The 20,111-nt window shown below is 39.5% G+C and overlaps 1 protein-coding gene across 1 annotated transcript in view; it reads right to left on the bottom strand.

Moving 5' to 3' along the window:
* Positions 1-20,111, bottom strand: part of SPOCK1 (SPARC (osteonectin), cwcv and kazal like domains proteoglycan 1) — a 311,679-nt gene that overhangs the window by 112,027 nt on the left and 179,541 nt on the right. The window contains exon 4 of the mRNA XM_063349571.1: positions 15,514-15,628. Coding sequence (XP_063205641.1) covers positions 15,514-15,628 — 115 coding nt within the window. The remainder of the gene's footprint in view (positions 1-15,513; positions 15,629-20,111) is intronic.

Genomic DNA, 20,111 nt, shown 5'->3' with positions numbered 1-20,111 from the left:
AGGAATGACCGCAGAGTAATTCAATTTGGCAGTCTTGGGCTTCAGGTAAACTGGATTAGCTAAGACTAGAAAATCTGTCAAAGGACTTGAAAGAGATTTAAAGCCAGATGACTGACCAGAATAATGGCACAGAGCATTACAATGTACAGCAATGAAGAATGGACAGACTAATTTATACAATGAAACTACAAAATGTCCTTTCTGTTCAACATGGACCATCAATTTCAATGCCAATAAGGTACGAAGAAAGAACTTCTAAAGAAGGGAAAAGAAAAAGAAGAGGACGTAGAAGTTCCCTGTATTTCTATCTGTTGAGTTGTCTTCTGAGCAAGTCAAGAGACGGGATGCTAGAGGAGCACGTTTGACTCTTTATTAGTATTTTCAACTCTTAACTACCCATATTCTCTTGACTTCTTTTAGTCTTCCACAGTTGATGATCAGTGATTGTAACAACCAACTAATTAGAATGGTTTGTTTTGTTTTAAACAAGAAGATGGATTATGTGGTGATCAAAGCTAGGTAAATCAGCAAAGCAAAATTCCCGACTGTCATTCCCCATACATATTAACATTTTTCTAGATATTATTATAATAAAGCTGTGACAGAGTTAGAATAATAAAGCTAGCATAAGCAAACCGTATTGGTTCTTACTAGACTTTATATAGTTTGAGTGTGGACGGTACAAAGACAATTCTCTTTAGTAGCTGCATGTACAGATGATGGATTCAGTCTGGGTCAAAACTGGGATTGCAGTAGAAAGCTGCTCTAATCCCAAACAGAACTGGCAGGACAGTCCTGTTTCTCCAAAGTACAGTGCTGAAAAAAAGACGGGAAAAATCTAAAGATAAGAATATGGTTTAGGCCAGAGGACAAATAAATATACATAAAAATACACAGGAGATAAAATATATCAGTGAAAATAATTGAGATTCAAATGAACTGAATAGCATGCCTTAGTCCTCAGGTGTATTTTCCTTTTTTTTGAAAAGTAACATAATTTTGAAATTTTACAGGGCTGTAAAAGAGCCTCAAGGTACAAAAATTGTTCTTTATTTTAAAACTGTGTTATGTTGTGTAGGAGCATGTTTATTCAGATGTGGGAGATAACATACGCCCTCATTAAAGGACAAAATAATTTCTTTTCAAAGTGCAGATCTAGACAGGAGAAAAGTACAGCGAGTGTCAGAGAATATTTATTTCAAGACAAGTTTTGCTTCTAGAGTTAAAACGTAATATAAGGGAAATACTGCAGTAGTTAGAGTGATCACATCACTAAGTGTTCACAAGATTTGTGACTTTTTTTTTTTCCCTGAATCCTGCAGGTCTAGTAGCAACTCCTTTGAACACTCTGAAGCATTTGCTTTTCCTGGAAAAGTATGAAGAGACATAATGATAGAAATTGCCTATTCTTCAGTATGCAAAAAGAATTCTAAGAAAAAAGGCTAGTTGAGGGCTATTGGGAAAGTCTTCTTTGCAATATCCACTTATTAAAGATACCGTCCCAGAAAACGGAAAAGAAGGGAGACTGGGAATTTTTTTAATAGTTGGTATTTGTCAGAAACCAGTGAAGACCCAGACAAAGGACTTCATCTTTCAGAAATCATAATCAAATATGTTTCACATCTCTATTGTTGTAGAAATGAAATACAAAAGCAGCAATGCTAGACCACTTCCAAATACAGAAAAGAGGAAAGAAAATGTCTCCCGACACTTTTCCAGGAACAAAGCCATAGTCTGTGCCTTGAGATAATAATGAAAGAAAATGATGTCTTATTTTCTCTAGGTACAAATGATAATTGAATACTCAAGTCATTTGGGGGTGACTGTATGTTATAGACTCTCTTCACAACCTTAGCATAAAATAAATTTGTCATACCTGAATGGGAGCACCTGGCTAAACCGGTTTCTGAACACAAAAGGTGAGATGCAGGGAGTTGTCATTCAACTCAGCTCCATCTCGCCTGGCAGACGCTTACTGATCCCTTTCTATGCAGAGATAACTTGGGGAGAGCTGTGGAGATGGCGCAGCCCGGGGTGGTCTCAACGCTGCATTACAGTAAGAACTGAAACCCGAACTGAAACCTGAATGGTGCCTTTAACAGACAAAATGCCCCGAGTCACATCCCACCACTATTCTGTGAGTGTGAGACCAGACCTCACAAAATAAACAGTGCTATCTAAGGGGACATAAACCACCGGAAATAACCATCCCAGATAGTGTAATCCATTCAAGCACAGTCCTGAAAAAGGATATTTAAGTCCAAAGTTTTGGGAAGAAAATGGGGCAATCTTCCAAAGATACAGCTGGCCTGTAGGAGATTCTGCCCCCCTTGTCCAGGACGCTGTGCAAGGTAACTTCCCAGGACTGAGTGGCCTTACCTGAGAGAGAGAGGGTCAGTGATTTAATAATGTACATATGATGTCTAGCACGCTCTAAGATCATGATTTGTGCACTCGTTTAAGGTATTCATATCTAGCGCGCTGGTGGTTTGTGTTGTTACTTTTCGGGATCACTTGTTAGGTGGCAATAGCGTAGTCTGTGAATTGTTTTGTTCTTTTCCCCTTAAATAGCAATAGTGCATTCTTCCATTGTATCCATAAGAACTTGCAACAGTGCCATATCGGACCTTTGAGTGAAGTCCAAATAAATTGTTAATTTGAACCTCTCAGTGAAGTCTTTTTCTCTCTGTCACAATACCATCAAGACAGGAGGTGACAACTACATCAGTCTGATTTTACTGACTTCTGAAAGATGGTACGCTGGGAAGTCTTGGGAGCGGATTTTATTTACCCTGCTATTAACAATAGCAGCACCCTCTCAGTAGAGCTTGGGTCCCAGCTGAATGCCGTAACTGAGTGAATTTTTGCATAATTAATGAGATATTCATTGGGTCAGACATAGGCAGATACCAATTTGACAGCCCAGTGACTAGGGCACTCACCTGCTCTGATGAGACCAAATCCCTTCTCCATTTAATGCCAAGAGAAAGGAATAAAAACTACAGACTTTGAGGGAAAGCGATAAAGAAACGCCAGTAACCACGTATCAGAAGATCCAGAAGACTATTCTATCTCAGTCACAAGGCTTGAACCTCTCTTTTTTACATTCTACATTCAAGGTCTCTTTACCATCCTCCTCACATTTGTGAAGTGAGAGACTTTCTTGTCAAGAACTACGCTGTACATTCCTAGGAAATGTTTTGTTGAATTGACAGGAAAACCATTTTGTTAGAAAACTCCAGACCATGTCTACTCAATAGCTGAAAGCTTGTTTCATTTTAAGCTCATTTCTGTTTCCACCTTCTCAAAATGTTCCAGTGTGAAAAAATTCTCATTAGGGAGCCGAGTGCAAACTGAGACAGCGGAGACTCTACAGATGATTCTACAAAGTTAAGAGGTAATCCAAGAAAATGAAAAAAAAAAAACAAAACAGTTTTAAGTACTGTACCCAACTGCAATATTTGATTTCATAGAGGTGTCAGTTTTACGCTGGCTCCAAGACAAGTTTTCTTTCTTTTTTAATACACTAATTAGAGTAGGAAGCAACTCTGTGGAATCTGCTAGAAATTTTGACTTTTTAAATGGCAATCACTGAATATTCCGTATTTACTTGCAATTAATCTTTTAGAATTTAATTGTTAAAGTAGAGAACATAAATCCAATAATTGATAGCAAAATGAAGGTTTGATAATTCTCTCTTAACTAATTTGAAAATTTGTTAATCTTCCTGCCCCCGCTATTCCACAAAGATTTAATAGCACAGATCTGTGGAAATGTTTCCTGGTAATTATGCTTCATTAATGTAACAGAATCTACCATGACATATTTGTTATTTATTTATTTTAGACAGCTCTACACTGTAGCCAGCTAAATGGCTTAGAATGAATATACTGTCCTTCATAAAAGATACGCCACTGAATTTACAATGAGAGAGGTGAATATTGATTCTTCAAATATAAAATGACCCCGCAAGGCCTCCTACTCTACAGGCATTTGAGACAGGCTTTAATGAATCGATATTTTCCCATTGAGGAACCTGAATGTTGGGGTTCAACATTGCCTCATGGACTCCCTGCTCACAGACTCCAGACCACCCAATCCACCAGGCCAAACCCTGAGAGCTGTGGGGTTCTGAACTGAGAACTCTCCTCGGTTTTTAGAAACCATGAAGAGGCTTGTTATGACATAAAATTTGATCTGTTTTGACTACGGGCAGGGAGAATTTAGCACTGACTTTCACAGCAGACGCAAGGGAGAAAGAATAAGGGGAAAAGCTCAAACCACAGAAAAAATCTTCCTTCCTTTCCTTTTTAGCTTTTAAATTTTAAACATCTGATCACCTCTTCCAATTCTTAGAGACAGCACACATGAGTTTTGCGTTGGTGATACAGACTGTAATTACAACACACATTGACATGGCATTTCCTTCCTTGACTCCCTTAAAAAATTGGCTGAACAATAAGAAGTGTAAAGTTTTACACAATAATATAAAGATTTTTTCTTCCTTTTTTTTTTTTTTAAAGATGCAGAAGATGCCCCTGGGAATGAAATTATCATATATTATAGGACTGGTTTAAATCTAGAGATACAAGCAATATACCTTTCACAAGTGTGCTGATATATTACTCTTTCGCCTAAAAATTTAATGGCACAGCATTGCATTTCTATAGTTAATTTGTAAGTGGAACAGTGATACCTGAAGAGACATATTTAAAGAAGCAAAATATTTTGGGTTGATTTCTAATCATCATTAGTACTCCCTATGCACAGAGCTCTAAACAGACTGTACTTTGGTGGCTCATGTCCATAAATAATGTTATTTGCGGTTCATTGGTTGAATTAATCTGATATAAAACGACTAAATTGAAAATCTGGAGGTTGAGCTCCTGATGAGTTCTGGCAGAGCACTAAGCAGGCAATCATAAGCTTATTAATGAAAAGAGAATGATAAAAATTGAAATATTAAGGAAGCAGGAGCTAATAGATTAAAAGTTAATTTTGATAACACAACTTGCATCAAATAAGAAAATGATTGATGCAAGAAGCTCCTTTTTATTGTTTTCATATGCTATTTCTTTCAAAAGAGTACTATTAGATGGAACTGCATGGCTGTAAAAGGGATAAAACTTCTAAGACTACCTTTTTCAACTTTGTGTATTATCTGTCATTTATGCCTTTGTTGCTAACGTATTTTGGAACTGGCAAACCTATGTGGAAAAGGTCTTCACAGTATAAGTTTTTTGCAACCTTTAACTCAAAAATGAAAGCCAAGATACTTGCTGATGAATTCCTCAGGGTGGTCTCGGATATGGCTTCATCATTTTTTCTAGTGAAGTTTTGTGCCTGGAATGATGAAGGATGCTGAACAAGATACGAAATTCAGCAGAACTCTCCAGAAAACTACTTCCACCTTTAGGAGAGCCGAAGTTTCCCACCCAACAGAGCCACACGCGCAGGGCACAAAGCTGTGAACTATCCAAGGCAAAGGGCTTAGAAGAAGAGTCTGGCCCAACTGATCAGAATTTTAGCCTATTGTTATCAATGCCTTACACTGCTATTGAAAGGCTTTAGAAGCAATAACTGGAAAATCTCCAAAGTGTAATGGTAAAATATAGAACTGTTTTACAAACAATAAAGATCCGTCTTTGGTAGGTTTAAAGGTTATCTGTGTTGAGGCTGCACCATATTGAAGAGGCACGATTGTAAAAAGCAACAAACTGACCAGCATCAAATGAAATGCAGTATTTTTAAGGCCTAATTTGCAAATTTCATAGAAAATACATTGTTTGTAATATTCATTGCAATTGGAATATATAATGCCATTTATCAAAAGGCAGATTTTTAAATGCTGCCCATTTAATACTTCTTCCAATATAATGGGATGTTGGAAACTGAAGAAAAGCTTTAATAAAATTCCTTTGCTGTAAACATCAGTCCCAATCTTACAAAAGCATGCCTTTTATTAGCACTAAAAAGACTTTTCCACTGAATGCATTCATGTCCTGAGGCTTCTACAGCAAAAACCAGCAATAAATTTAGAATCTCCAGTAAACAGATTATTGTATAAATACAGAATAATTTTTGGAGCACTGGAGGTCATTTGTAAACACTACAGAATAATTTCTGACTGACTGGATTAGTCAACGATTTAAGATAAGGATAAACAGCAAAAATACAGACATGTATGAAATATTATTACAAATTTGTTTCCAGCAATTCTACGGTTAAGATTTTTAGCATATAGAAAATACAAAGAGCGTGAATTGGGAAATAGATCCTTAATCTACCGAGCTATGGGAAACCCAGAAAGATTGCAGATTCCGAGTCCTGTGAGGATTAACGTAGTTGCAGAGAAAGCCAACAGCTCAGGGCAATAACACACGCATGTGACCTACAAGGTCAATGGTCAAATGTGGTACTGCTGACAGGTATATGGAGAGCCTGCAGAACTGTCCTCTTGTGTCCCACATCTTAATGTGGGACATCTTAAAACCTACCTGTTTGCATTTTAGTAATAATCATAATGATGGTGTATTAAAGTTGTTTGAAAAAGCATTACAAACACAAGAATTACCAAGCTACTCCACATGCAAAGCCTAACGTCTTCTTACAAGACAACGATACAAAGGCAGCGAGTCCCATCCAACTTTATTCATTTGTTCATTATTCATTTGTTGGCAAAACTCTTGACATTTGCCAAGCAGATGACATTTATACCAATTACTGTTTTCATTTCTTGCTCACTTCAGAGTGAGCAAGAGGAGCTTTCCAAACAACAAAAAAGCCAACGTTCCATATGTTGCAAACAGCTCACAATCCAAGTCAGGAACAGATAAATGCCATGGAGGAGGTGACTGAACTTTTAACTCAGCCTTCTTCCAGGTATCTCAAGGGAAACAGGAGCTTTTGGATGCTAATTTAGCTTTGCATGCTAGCTCTTTACAAGTTGATAAGAGCTATATCAAGAGGTTTATATATGACCAATTCTGCAGTCAACAAAAGAACCTGCTGAGATAGTAAAACTATTAAAGAAGAAACATTGTGTTCACCTTATTTTATCTTTCATATATTTAAGTTCTCCTTGTGTTCCCTATGAATCTGCTGCACAAATGTATCATAGACTTACAAAATCATTTAGCATGGAAAAGACATTTAAGATCATCGAGTCCAACAGTAACATTCACACATTGACTTTCAGACGTGCATGTTCCCCCATTATACATTTAAGTTTCATATTAGTCAGATCTGAGAGCTCTAAACACTGAATTTTATATACAGGTTTTATGTAATACTCAGCTAGTCATGGCTTGTATTTATTTCAAACTCCCTCTTCCCCCTCCTTTTGTTACCATGCTAATAAAAAATGTTTTGTTCAGAGAAAAGTAATTTTGGCTATTGTATGTTTCTAGTGAGGACGAAAGCAAATGAAGAATGCTACGTACAAATCCTTGAAACAGCAGATTGCACGTATATCTACCCAATTCTGGAGCCAGTTCCAGAGATACAGAGAAGATCAAAGCCAGAACTGTTCTCCAGAAAGCTCAGTTGAAAGCCCACCTGGAATATGGACTTCCGAATTGCAGATATTCTACTGGGGCTCACAGAAGGACAGCCATAGGCTTAAAGCAGGCATGGATGAACAGGCTCTTGAAAGAGGGGATTAATTTAAGAAATGAAGATTAAAATCTTAATAAGCAATGACTCAGACGGAACATAATACCTAAAGGTGTGTAAAGAGTTTAAATAGCAAGAAGACAAAGTGATAATTTTGGGTTTCATTTCTTTACTGATCTCAGCGGCCAAGCCCAATGAGCTCTGCTACAAAGGAAACCTGAGACAGTCAAGAGGAATGTCTTTTTAAGGCAGCTTTTTTATAAGAAAAGAGTAAGAGCATTTGCTAAGTCTAGCAAAACCACAGAAGGTCATTATTTCCAAATAAATACTGAGGAACCATTTAGGAAAACTCCAGAAGTTTCAGCTGGATTTTTATAAGTTTAGGCTAGATATTAGCAGGTTTCTAACCAGAAAGGCCGAGATGCTAAGGATTCTTCCAAACAGAGTGGAGGGGGCAATAAACCTTATTATATTTAAGACAAAACTTGGTAGTCTGATGAAAAAGTGTATATGATACTGTTGCGGAGGGATTGGACTTCATGATCCAAGAAGTCACTTCTGGTACATCTTTATATACTGCTAAAAATGTACAACTAGGAATACTAAGAGCAGGAATATTACAAAGCAGTATTCAACCCATCCAATAATATTATCTTTAAATGCACAACTATTTATAAATGTTAATTAAAGTTCAGAAGATAATAGGTTATTTTCTTGTTCTATTCAGTATAATAACTTCCTGATGATAGTAAAGGTATCCAGAGGTACTGAGGTGTTTTCCAGTGAGTGCTCTGACACTGGTTCAAAAGGAGTTACGCAGCGGGAGAATGTCTCAATAACCATTGTGTTCCCTTTTGTGCTTGCAGCATCCTCACAGTAAAGTACAGCACAGTAAGACACGAGATGCAGAGTAAAAGACAATGACCTCAGCAGTAAGACGTTGACCCCAGCAGCCAGGTGCTTGGTGACTGTGAATAAAATACAGTAAATCCGCTGTTGATACCAAGAACACGTTCGTCCATTGCTGTTGCCAAAGCAGACAGAGCTGAGGACTTCACACTTTAAAATCCATTATAATAAGAGCTGTGCACTACCATATATTTCAAAAATTACTCATGTCCAATAGGAGACAGTCACCTTGCACTACTCTAATGAGCTCTAAAGCTGATGAAGCACGACTGGCAACGAGTGGTGGGGAGAAGTGCAGAGTGGCTAATTGGCCTCGGGTTGCAGAAAGTTTCACATCTAGCCTATTGGTGACAATCTCGTGCAACTTCCATGGGAGATATCTCCGCTCTGGCTGCCCATACTTTAGCACGTCTACATTTTTCTGTGGAAGTTTGAAAATGCATGGAAATATCAAAATGCATTGGGTAAAACTCGGGCACTTTTTGCTTTGAGTCAGGAACCATATTTGAATTCAGCTTTAAAGATGATGGCCGGACTTAAGGAAAGCAGATCTTTCCTTCTACACGTTGGCTAAAGTTCAGGGGTCTTTTACCTCTGAGTTTTGAAATACACCAACATCAACTGCGAATCTAAAGCTCAGAAAAGCCAGAAAACAGCCCAAAAGGTACACGAAGTCTTGTCTATTGAGGGGAGATACCATAGCCAGCTTCCTCCAGAAAATAATAAACTGGAGAGTTTTCGTACAGAAACTGCTGAACAGCAAGTAGGTCACTCTCATGATTCAGAACAGAACTAGCTCATATCATCTTGACTGATGAAGGCTAGTCCCTCCACAGACTCTCCCTACGGTCTCTTTAGTTAAAAGCAATTTACCTTAGGCAGAGCTGAAACTGAGAAATGGACCACTTGGAGAATGAGACTTACAGTTTACAGACGATCCTGTTCAGTAGAGTAATACCTGATTTTAAAACCAGTGAGTGCTGTTCCAATATTTAAGCATCCTTGGACTGAATCCCGGGTTGTTAAAGATGGAGACTGTCTCGGAGGAAAAGCTATTGACCTTTGGGAGTTCAAGCTTAGATCGTAATTTTCATAATCAACATTTAAAAAATAACTGTAATGGGGAATAAAGGATAGTGCCAGCCTCTTATGCTGTTCTCTCTTTATAGTCAGTGGTCCCCTTGAGCACCTGTGGATTGATGGCAAATCACACCATGTGCTCTCTGTCTTATTAAAAGGCAACCTAGCTCACATAAGAAAAACAAACATTCCTGATTTCCACGTGTCTATTACTTGTCTGCTGCAAAATCCAAAGCTTTTGCACCGTGGCAGAGGCATGCCTTTGCTGCCAGGCAGTCCAGAGATAAATACTTTTAAAAGCTTTCAAGTTTTCTCTAAAGACTTGTGCACATCACTTGCACACCACTTGCACATCACATTATGTGATGTACTTGGCTGTGACCTCAAAGGCCCCTCTCTCTTTGATTTTCCCAGATTCTCATTTATTTTTCTGGACAAACAGCATGAGCTACAGTTAAACTGTGCAATGTACCATGAGTGATTAGATATTAGGAAGAATAATAGTCTTTGCAGAGTAATGAACTATAGTTTACAAATTACAAAAAAAAATGCCATTTAGTCCATCCTGTTCATATCTAGAACTTTAATTCACAGAGGATTAAAATAATTCTCCCAGATTCTGCCAGAGGTACCCTTGGGAATAATAAGCCTAAATTTTGGCAATTTCCCCAGTACAATATATTTGTTTGCAAAAAACCATAATGCAATCACTTGGTTTTTTGTGAGTGTGTGTTTTAATCAAATATTTCAACTCTCTGTCTTCTGAAGCAAAAATCTATGCCAGTAGATTAGAGAAATCAATGCTCAGCATTAGAGGTGGATAAAATGTTTTGCATGAAAACACTCTTTTTTTTTTTTAGGGAAAATCAGATTTAGTGACGCCAAGACAGTTTGCAGAGAGACATAAATATTGCTGTACTGTTACTTGAAAAAAAAAAAATCCAACAGATTTGAAATGGTGTTATTTTTCTCTGGAACAATGGTCAAAAGATTTGATTTTTGCTCCGAACTGGGCAGTCTTCTTCCCTTAACTCTGAAAATGTTAATCAACAAAAGAATTCATTTGGCGCCCGTAAACAAATGTGCAGTAAAACTTAACTCATAACTGTGAATTCATCCCAGAACTTACAAAAAACTCTGGGGATGTGAAAAATAATTTTGATATTTATGTTTTCTGCGTCCAGTGCATACATTAACAATTTAATCTTCATAACGATTTTATTAGAGAGCTGCATTATCCTAAATTATTGAGTGGAGTCCCACATCACGCCATTAAAGTCATGGAACCCTCTTACCCCAGGAAGGCCACAGTGTCCCAGAACACATTTTTTGGCATGCTGCCTACCCACGATGGATGAAGGAACTGTGCTCTACTGCAGCACCGTTTCAAATAACCTCATTTTTCCTCAGCTAAGATTAAATAATAATTGAAAGAACCGCATTTTTACAGCGGATTTTCCAAATTTTCTGCATTATTTTGCCTGCCTTGCATCTGCCAGCTTACAAAAAGGCACCAAGATTTCAATGAAATGGGGGAGAATTCACCCTGTTAGGGAGGCACATCCCTTCCCTCTTCATTTTAGCACAAACTGAAAGAAAAGTAGGGATTTGCAGAGAAGTTAGAAATAGTGACACTTTGTTTTGGAAATATTCTGAAGAAATAAAAGCTTACTAGAAAAACTAGATGGATAGTCTCCATGGAGAAAGACAAAAAATGAATAAATAACAGTGTGGTCTTGCCCTATTATTGTCTGGGTTCTACCATCTTGCTGCTTGTGGCAGCCCTTTTGAGAAAATACATACATATATAACACATATAATTAACACTGATAAATATACCAACAGGAAGCTGAACAATGTTATTTTGTAAAGTTCCCTTTGGGATCAGCTTTCTTCCCCGAATTGTACTTAACACACAAATGAACAACTATTTATTTCTGAATCAGCACGAAAATGAACAAGAGAATAGAAAAAAAAGCTATGAACACAGCAAGGCTAATTGGGGAACAAACTGGTGTTATTAGTAGATCCAAAGACAATTAATCATCTCCCAGGTTTGCTTCTGTTACAACACCTCATATAGATTGCTCACGTATTCAGGCTTCGATAAACATTACCACATAAACCATGTAGAATTAAAGATCACGAGCTTAGGAACAAGCCCTCCCTCCCATCGGTCAGGCCACCGAAAACGTGGGAGTCAGGTTTTCAGCCCAGGAAGATCTTACCCCCGAAGGAGGGCTTGGTGTCGTGCCAGCCCTCATTAGCACCCAGCAGCCAAGCAAGAGAAAACACAGACGAGCAGGCTTCAGAGAGGACAGCAAAACAACAGGGTTAGGGTTTGTAGGCTCTATATTTAGGGCATTTTAAAAGGTAACTGTTGATCTAATACACAGACGTTGAGGTATAGTGCTGTTTAAAATCCTTGCTTATGTGCACAACTTTTCAGTAAATCCCTAAAAGTGCATTTGCTGTGGTCAAAGACTTTTCTGTAATGCTCCCGAGCAGTTCTTGAAAGCAGGTGGGTCACCCACATTCCTGCAATTATTAATTTCCTTCATTCATGAATTCTCTGTTGGATACAAGCTGAAGCACATAAATAGCACACAGAACAGCAGTGGTACAAAAACGCTCATTTTCACATACAGGGATGTTTTACTGGACTTGTTTTCAACAGGGTCTTTCCTAACCAGGAATGGTGTATAGACCGCAGGATTTGTAAAGGAAGAGAGGGAGCTCTGTCTGCCTATTGTGGCTAAGTGTAATTGCCAACATTGCCACGTTGGTCACACCAAGCCTTTGATGCGTAATTTAGAAGAACAGATGTTTTATCCGGGAACTTGTCCAGATCTTAAAATCTGTGAGGAATTCAGCAGCAGCCTCTCTTATCAGCAGCAGTAGCCTCAAAAGTACTGAAGAAATACTGAGTAAATAGTTGGATTTCCAAGTCACAGCAGAGAAGCAGAGACATCACTTGGTTACCTTTGTGAGTGACATACACTGCAGTGGTGAACTAATTGGTGATTGCTAGTTAAATGGACTGAACAGAGCTGTAAACCCTGGACATGTTAATATGCCCATAATTTTTTCATCAGTCCTGTTTTTTCCTTGTTCTTTTCAAAAAAGCCCAAGAGTGACATCCTACCTTCCCATCAGCTGCACTAGCAACACCGGCAGAGACAAATGGCGCAAAGTTTTAACAGGACCGCAAATGTATGAGAAATCCTTGAGAGATATTAACTACTGCATTTCATGCAAAACTGAACTCATAAAGACTCTTCCTCATAGATCATGGCCAAATTGAAAGGGTTTTTAATCCACACAAAAGATTTCATAAGGCTCTATCATTAGTCCAAGGACTATTAAGCATGTAAGAAGGTACCTTCAAATTTATCTTTTACATACTCTTCAATCACTGCTCGGTCTTGCCTTTTCTCTTAATGCCCTGTCCAATTTGTACTGTAAACGCCTTAGAGGATGTGCTGACAAAACGCTGTTATCTGTCTGAAACACCTCTCGGACACCTTCTCCCTCATCTCCCTCTCCTCACCTCTGGGACACCTTCTCCCTCATCTTCAAGACCCCGGGCTGGTCACCAAGTGACTGTGGAGGGGAGGGAAGGAGGGACAGGGAAGGAGGAGGCTGCACAGGAGGGACCAGGCAGCCCCTGGGGCATGGGACTTCTGGTGGGCTCCTTTGGCACCCTGGGGTAACCCACAACCAAACCCACCATCACCGTGAGCTGCTCTCCCGCGCACCCACCCCACGTGCCCTGCCAGCTGGGTCGGGGCATCCCGCATCCAGCAGATCCACCATGGGCAGGATGGAAGCCACATCACTGTGCAGTACGGGACAGCTGTGCTGCCAGATGTGGGTCTTACTCCAAAGGCATGAGGCTTGCTCTGCCTGAAAGTCTTACAGGATGAGTTAGCCTTCACGGTGCCAGGGTCTGAGTAAATGTAAAATAACAAGTTTTCATATATTTCATGAGTTTTCTCAATTTTATACCCTGTTATTGTATTCCTGCGGTGGTTTAAAAAGCATGCATTCCAGCACAAAGGAAATGAAACAAAAATGGCACTGCATTGTCACTGGTGATTTCCAAGTCAGCTACACTATGCCTGGAAAAATACAGTTTCCTTGTGCTGCAACTCTTCAGCACACCAGCTAAGCAGGTGACGCAAATCAGCGTGGCTCTGCCTGGAAGCCTCAGCAATAACGCAAGATGTTACTCTCCTGATTACTTTTTGCTGAGCCTACATGCTTTGTAAAGCCACTGCAGCAAGTTGATAACGATGCATGAAATGGAAAATCCTTCTGAGCGCACCTGAAAGCACTGCGGATGCGCAACGCAACCGCACTGGTGCTGTGTTATTCCATGGTTCCTACTACACATGCGCCCACACCAATGGACTCAGGCTTTCATTGGTTTTAAATAGGTGCAACTCCACCTCTTGTAATGCATTTACTCCTGATTAACACAGCCCTAAATAGGACTGGAGTGAGGTGCACAGCAGTATTCAGGTCAGGCACAGAAAAAAGAACAGAATGTTGTGGGACCAAAGATGAAAATCTCTAGTGGTGTGACTCCACTGGTTCAAATCAGCAGAGAAGTTGGCCTAGTTACTTTCCTCATTGACATGTCTACCCTCTGAGGCAAGGGTAGCCAGATATTTCGAGAATAAAACCGCTTTGGGGACGTACGTGCCACTATCAGACATCAGCAGTAGTTCTTTCAGCATTATAAAACTTGCTGGAAATTGTTTGGAGAATTTTCAAAGTAAGTTTTCAGTACTTTTCTATTCATCTCCATAGTCACAGTGCTACTCAAAGGTTAGCTGAAATAGCTGCAGGCAGTGGAGGAATCAGAGAGAGATCACATGAAACACTGCCTGGTTTCTGGGAAAAAGGGATATTCAGCTCCTCTTCTATACCATTACTCTGTACCATTTTGACCACTTCTGGGACATTAAATACTGGAAATAGCTCAAAAAGCATTTGGCTCAACATCTGTGTCTATATATCATAAGGACTACTACATAATGCAAGCGCTTTAGATCCATCCTAACTAGAAAATGTAAGCTACATAATGCCAAAAAAGTCATTAGAATGTAAACACTGCACATAGCCACACTCCTAACATCCTTCTAGGGTTCATTCCATTTTGAAAACCAAAGGTTAAACATACCGCCTCATGCACATTACAACATTAACTTTGTATTATAAATCAAAGGCAATTTATTTTTTTTTTTTTACTGGATTAGCTTCCTCAGATGGGTAGCAGTGAGATAAGATGAGAGGTAGTACTGGTACATGGGAATCAGATCATCCTGAATTCAGTTTGGCTTAAACAGTTGTGGAACTAAAACCTCAGCTGACAATGACATTTGGGGACCTGAGTTGTTACAGGCAAATTTTTGCTTTCCTACTAAGTAGGGAAAGAAATTGGAGACCAGTTCCCAGATTCATTAGTCAAATGCAATGAAAGCAAGACAACATATTTTTCTTAAAATACAACCATTTCTTAAAGTACAACCATTCAGCGTTGCCCATTACAGTGGTACAGGTTTTATTCGACAGCTGTTGGCAAGTGGAGAAGCTTATTTCTTCAGTTTTATGCTGAGTCTTGACTAAGCATGTATTTGAAGATCTTGGCCAAAGCTTTTAACGTACTAGCTATTTCACTCGCTCTTAATTCAGTCATTCAACAATTACATCTGGAGCTTTCTGTAATTATGTGACTCCCCGGGGAGATGCTCTACAAAGTTCTACTGACGTTTTTCAGTTTGATATATGTATGTTTTAAAATTATGTTTTTTAATGTTCACTTTAGAGTTTTCTCATTTTACTTTTTCTCATCATCACCTCTGTGAAGACACCGAACCCTCAAATAACATGAAGTTTCCTTACCTGTGTACCAGCTGCTTGCGGCTTACACAAATGGCAGTTTCATAGTCATGAGTGACACACACTTTATGCGGGCTGCACTTCACCTTCAAACATGGATCTTTGGATGGATCAAGGGCTATAAAAAACCAGACATATTAAAAAAGAAAGTGAGACATGCATATAAAGTTATCTCTTGGTTGACAGGTGACAAAGAGTTGGAATGAACAACCCCACATCTGAGTGAACAAATACTTCGCCACTTTATAGTATGTGCCGCTGTTCTCAGGCTGCACATTAAATAGAGACGTTTAGGTAGAAAGATAGATGGAGAGCTTAAAGATTCCGATTACTGAACGGTGATCTGAGTCTAACTTGGCATTCATGTTAATGTTAGAGATGATGCATTGGGATGAAGTTCTGGTGTAATAATCTATATCGTGCTGTTTATTTCATAGAAAAGTTATGGTGGACCAAAATACACTCACAAGTAACAAAGACCAGTATTTTAGAAGCTATCTAATAACTGACATATTGCAGAGTGCTAATAAATTTAATTTCACAGATACTGTAAAACAGACATATTCTTTTGTAGAAATTATTTTTGTTTTTTACAGATAAGCCTCCTGTACTTTAAATGCTTAAGTAGAAGAGTACTGATAACAATAAAATAATCCTGGGCTTTTGTACAATTTACACGACCAGCAGTGCTGTTGGAAGTGGGATTAGAAAGCACGATGAGTTGCTATCTCAGAGCAAATATGCCCAAGCTGTTGTCCCTGCTGATGCTCCCCAGGGAAAGTTCTTCCTCTAAAATCAGTCCTTACACTCTTTATTCTCCTTCTGACACTATCCAATGTTCCCCCTCTTGGTGGTAGCATCCCCACTTTGGTCTATGGCTTTGGTTCCCCGAGGAGCAATCACTGCTGCTTTGTCCTTTTCTCCAGTAGCCTAACAGGAACCTAACAGGATCTGGGGACAGACAGGGACACGCTGCCCAGAAATGTATCTTCAGCTCGCCCCGGGATGAATACACAGCGAGCAATCCTTCTCTCCACAATTCTTAAGTTGCCGGAGAAGAGAACACGGCAACAGTAATGGGAACTTCTCTCCCTCTAATGTGACAGGTGATTTGAGTCTGGAAAATGTGCACAAGTGACATGCAATCCTGCACTGGAAAGTGCAGTTTACCGTCAGGTACCCTCTTTACAGTTTTGACTAGGATTGATCCAATGAACCTTCCTCCTGAACACATCCATTTACCAATCAAGCACAGTCACCTCTGGTTAATATCTGCCTCTCTGTAACAGTGCACTGCAAGGCAGCACAATAGCGGGCTTGAAGGAGTGAGTAGCGCTGTACCCTAACGACGATGCAAATGCACTTTGAAGACTGCAGACAGACAGTAATTACCAAAACTGGCATTTAGCCAGGACACAAGGATTAACACACATGCACATGCCCGCATACACACATGCCCTGCTTATCTGAAGAGTACTCAGAGCTGAAATGGCACAGGGATACCCTGCCAATATTCTAATAGGAGGCTCCTGCAAAGATGCCCGTTTGGCTTGTGATGAACCATTTTCCCCAGATGCAACAAAAAGACTCTGAAAGGAGCAATGAGAGTCTGAGGAGCCCCTTCACTTTTTTCTCTCTATATAAAAATGTCTCCTAACACTAAATGAAGAAATTAGAACGTGGCATATTATGCTAGATTTTACTAGAACTGCACTTACCTTTCTCCACTCCTCAAATAAATGGAGATATTAAACACATATCAGAGGCCAAATGTGGTAAAATTAGGACTTGGTTTAGGATCACCCTGTTTAACACCCAAAGCAAGGGTGAGGGTCTGATCCCAGTGAAGGCAGGAGCTGCTCCTTCCCCAGCGGCAAGAAGACGCTGGTGCACTGGGCACTGGAGCAAGTGCTGGAGCAGCCTCCTGGTCCCTACGGAAACTCCACAAAGGCAGACAGTATTTGTTGTCCTGCCAGCGTGCAAGCCTGCCTGCCCCTGCCAAGTTTCTATAGACTGCTTCCTTAAATGAACAGTGATTTGATAATCTTTGAAACAAAAAAAAAGAGGAGCGATAGAGCGCTATGCAGGATACCACTCCAGTTAGAGCTCTGATCCCACCTGGGAAAATCTCTTACAAATACTTTTCTGCAATCAAGTCCCATTTGAAAGGCTATCTATCTAAATTCATTCTCTTACAAAAGGATGCTTCTAAAGATCAGCAATAAGATGTATCTGCCCGGATGAATTACAAATATTCAAAACATGGTTCTGTGAATACTTCAGAAGGGAAATCACAGCCATACAGAAAAACTGCACCTGTAGGAAGTGATTTTTAGATGAGCTTTTTTTTGGACAATATTTTGCCATGGGTTTGACTTTCTGTTCCTTTTCAATGTGTCCTCAAATTCCATTTTACTTCTCCCCTCCCTCCCCACATAATGGAATGCTTCTTGGAAATGGGCAACTCTTAATTTCATTTTTGCGACTGTATTGCACATTATTATAACTGAGTTTCCTACCTCTACTGAAGGATTGGAGAAACTTTTCATTATACGACAGCAATCGTACTTCCAAGAAGCAGAGGACTCTTCTGCTTTCCTGCAGTGCTCAAGTGCTGCAGCTGTTCTGTGTCGGTTTAAACAGCCGTAGCTACAAGCTCGTACCACATTAACACCCATTACACATTTGTGATGGGCAATTGAACCTCGGTAGTGCATATGTATTCAGTGGAATGCCTTTGGTGCAAGACACGGGACATCGTAAAAATAAAACAGGAGTGTTAAAAGCTTTTTCTTTTAAAGCAATTAAAACCGATAGAAAAGGTGAAGTGAGCAAGGAAGGAGAAAAGACCATCTGTTTCCGGCACCATAAACAACAAGGCATCAACATCCAATGAGTTGCCATTAGGAGAATGCATAGGTAGTGACTGAGGGGCCAGGGTCTGTCCCACTGGGAAGACCAAAGGCTGAAAAGGCTCTTCAGGGGTGTTTTGCTGTTGCCTTTTGGTGTCTTTTCTAAGTCAGACCAACAGGCAGATAAGTAGCCCATGCCCTGCTCTTTACATTCCCAGAACACAGCGAGTGAGACAGACATTCTTAATCCTCTTATTTTGCTCTCACTGGAGACTGAGTTAAAGACTGAGGCAGATATTTGACAAGGACTGAAATGGCACGCCATATCCGTCTGCCTAGATATTCTTAAACTGCAAACCGGAGTGAGACACCCTCCTTCTGCAAAGCCTTTAATACGTAAGCACCACTTGGAGCATGAAGGGTCACCAGAATATAGGCTCAGGGGGCTGATATAATTCAAAGGTCGCATCCATACAAAAAAACCTTAATGACCAGAACTTTTGCTGCCTTGCAGCTGGCCTTGCTCCTTCACTAGAGCACAAGCACATTGTCTGTTTTGGCTGGTGACACATCCTTGATGCAAAATGCTGCATCAACAGAAATCCTTGTGCAAATTGGCTAGGAGCCCAGGGCTAACATCTGCCAACACTGCTGGGCTGCTGGAGAGCGCTCTCTGGCCTGGTGCTTGTAGTTTTCGATCAGCTAGACCCTGTGTAAGTGGGGTTTAGCCTTTAAAGTCAATACTAATTTGGGATGAATAAGAGAAGGAAGATTTATGCCTACATGGTCTATGTGACATTATTCACAGTTTCAGTACTTCGCATTTTTTTCATAGTAAAATTTATTTTAATTGAAGAATTATATCCACTTCAGGAACTCCTTAGGTCTTCTAAGGCAATAAAACTGCACGCACTTCTGAAGTATGTATAGTCTGAAACAGCACCACACAATACATTATTGTTAAAAGAAACACAACTTTCAAATATTTCGCAATTAAAAATTTTCTATTGAAAAAGAAATATAGTGCTGAATGGTCATCAGTTTGAAGTAAAGGAATGGGAAAAGATGTGGTTGGAAATCCCGGTCACTATTTCCTTTTAAATCAGGCCTCAACTTCTCTCTACCTCAGCATCTTGCTTCTAAAGTCTGAAAAGAATAATAATGCTGGCAATAATAATAAATGAAGCTTTTCCCCACCTGTGTGTGTTGGATGAATTATTTCATTCATAGCCGAAAAGCTCCTGAAGATCCTTAAATGGAACACACTTATAGAAGCATCATTTCTTATTCATTACAAACAGCCCTTCCATACAGTTCAAATCAGTAGAAGGAAGTTTATTAAATACAAGCAAAACTGTGGGCTTTGTCAGAAGACAGCAAAAAGACCCCACAACATGGAATGTTATTTCTTGAGATTTTTTTCCACTTATGCAGAATACATGATCCGTATGAATATAAAAGGTCAAAATAGGGATTTATATGTCTGTAAAGTTCCCCACATGTTAAATAAGTTTGGAAGGTTGTTCTACTGCTAAGCAACACAAGCCCTAAGGAGGGCTCATAATAAGAAACAATTTCTGAAATATGCTAATCAAAGATCATGCTTTGTTAATCAGATTTCTACATGACTAGGAGCAGATGCTCATCATCTGCAGAAGAAAAGACCCTTGGGAATAAGATGAAACATAACAACCGTATTTGTCATCACAGTTCTTTTTGTCCTAAAGCAATGAGTATGAAATCTTTGAA

The sequence above is a fragment of the Chroicocephalus ridibundus genome, chromosome 11 (assembly GCF_963924245.1).
Source record: "Chroicocephalus ridibundus chromosome 11, bChrRid1.1, whole genome shotgun sequence".
In the NCBI taxonomy this organism is placed as follows: Eukaryota; Metazoa; Chordata; class Aves; order Charadriiformes; family Laridae; genus Chroicocephalus; species Chroicocephalus ridibundus.
Note: the sequence above shows the minus strand (reverse complement) of the source record. Positions and strands in the feature narration are given on the sequence as shown.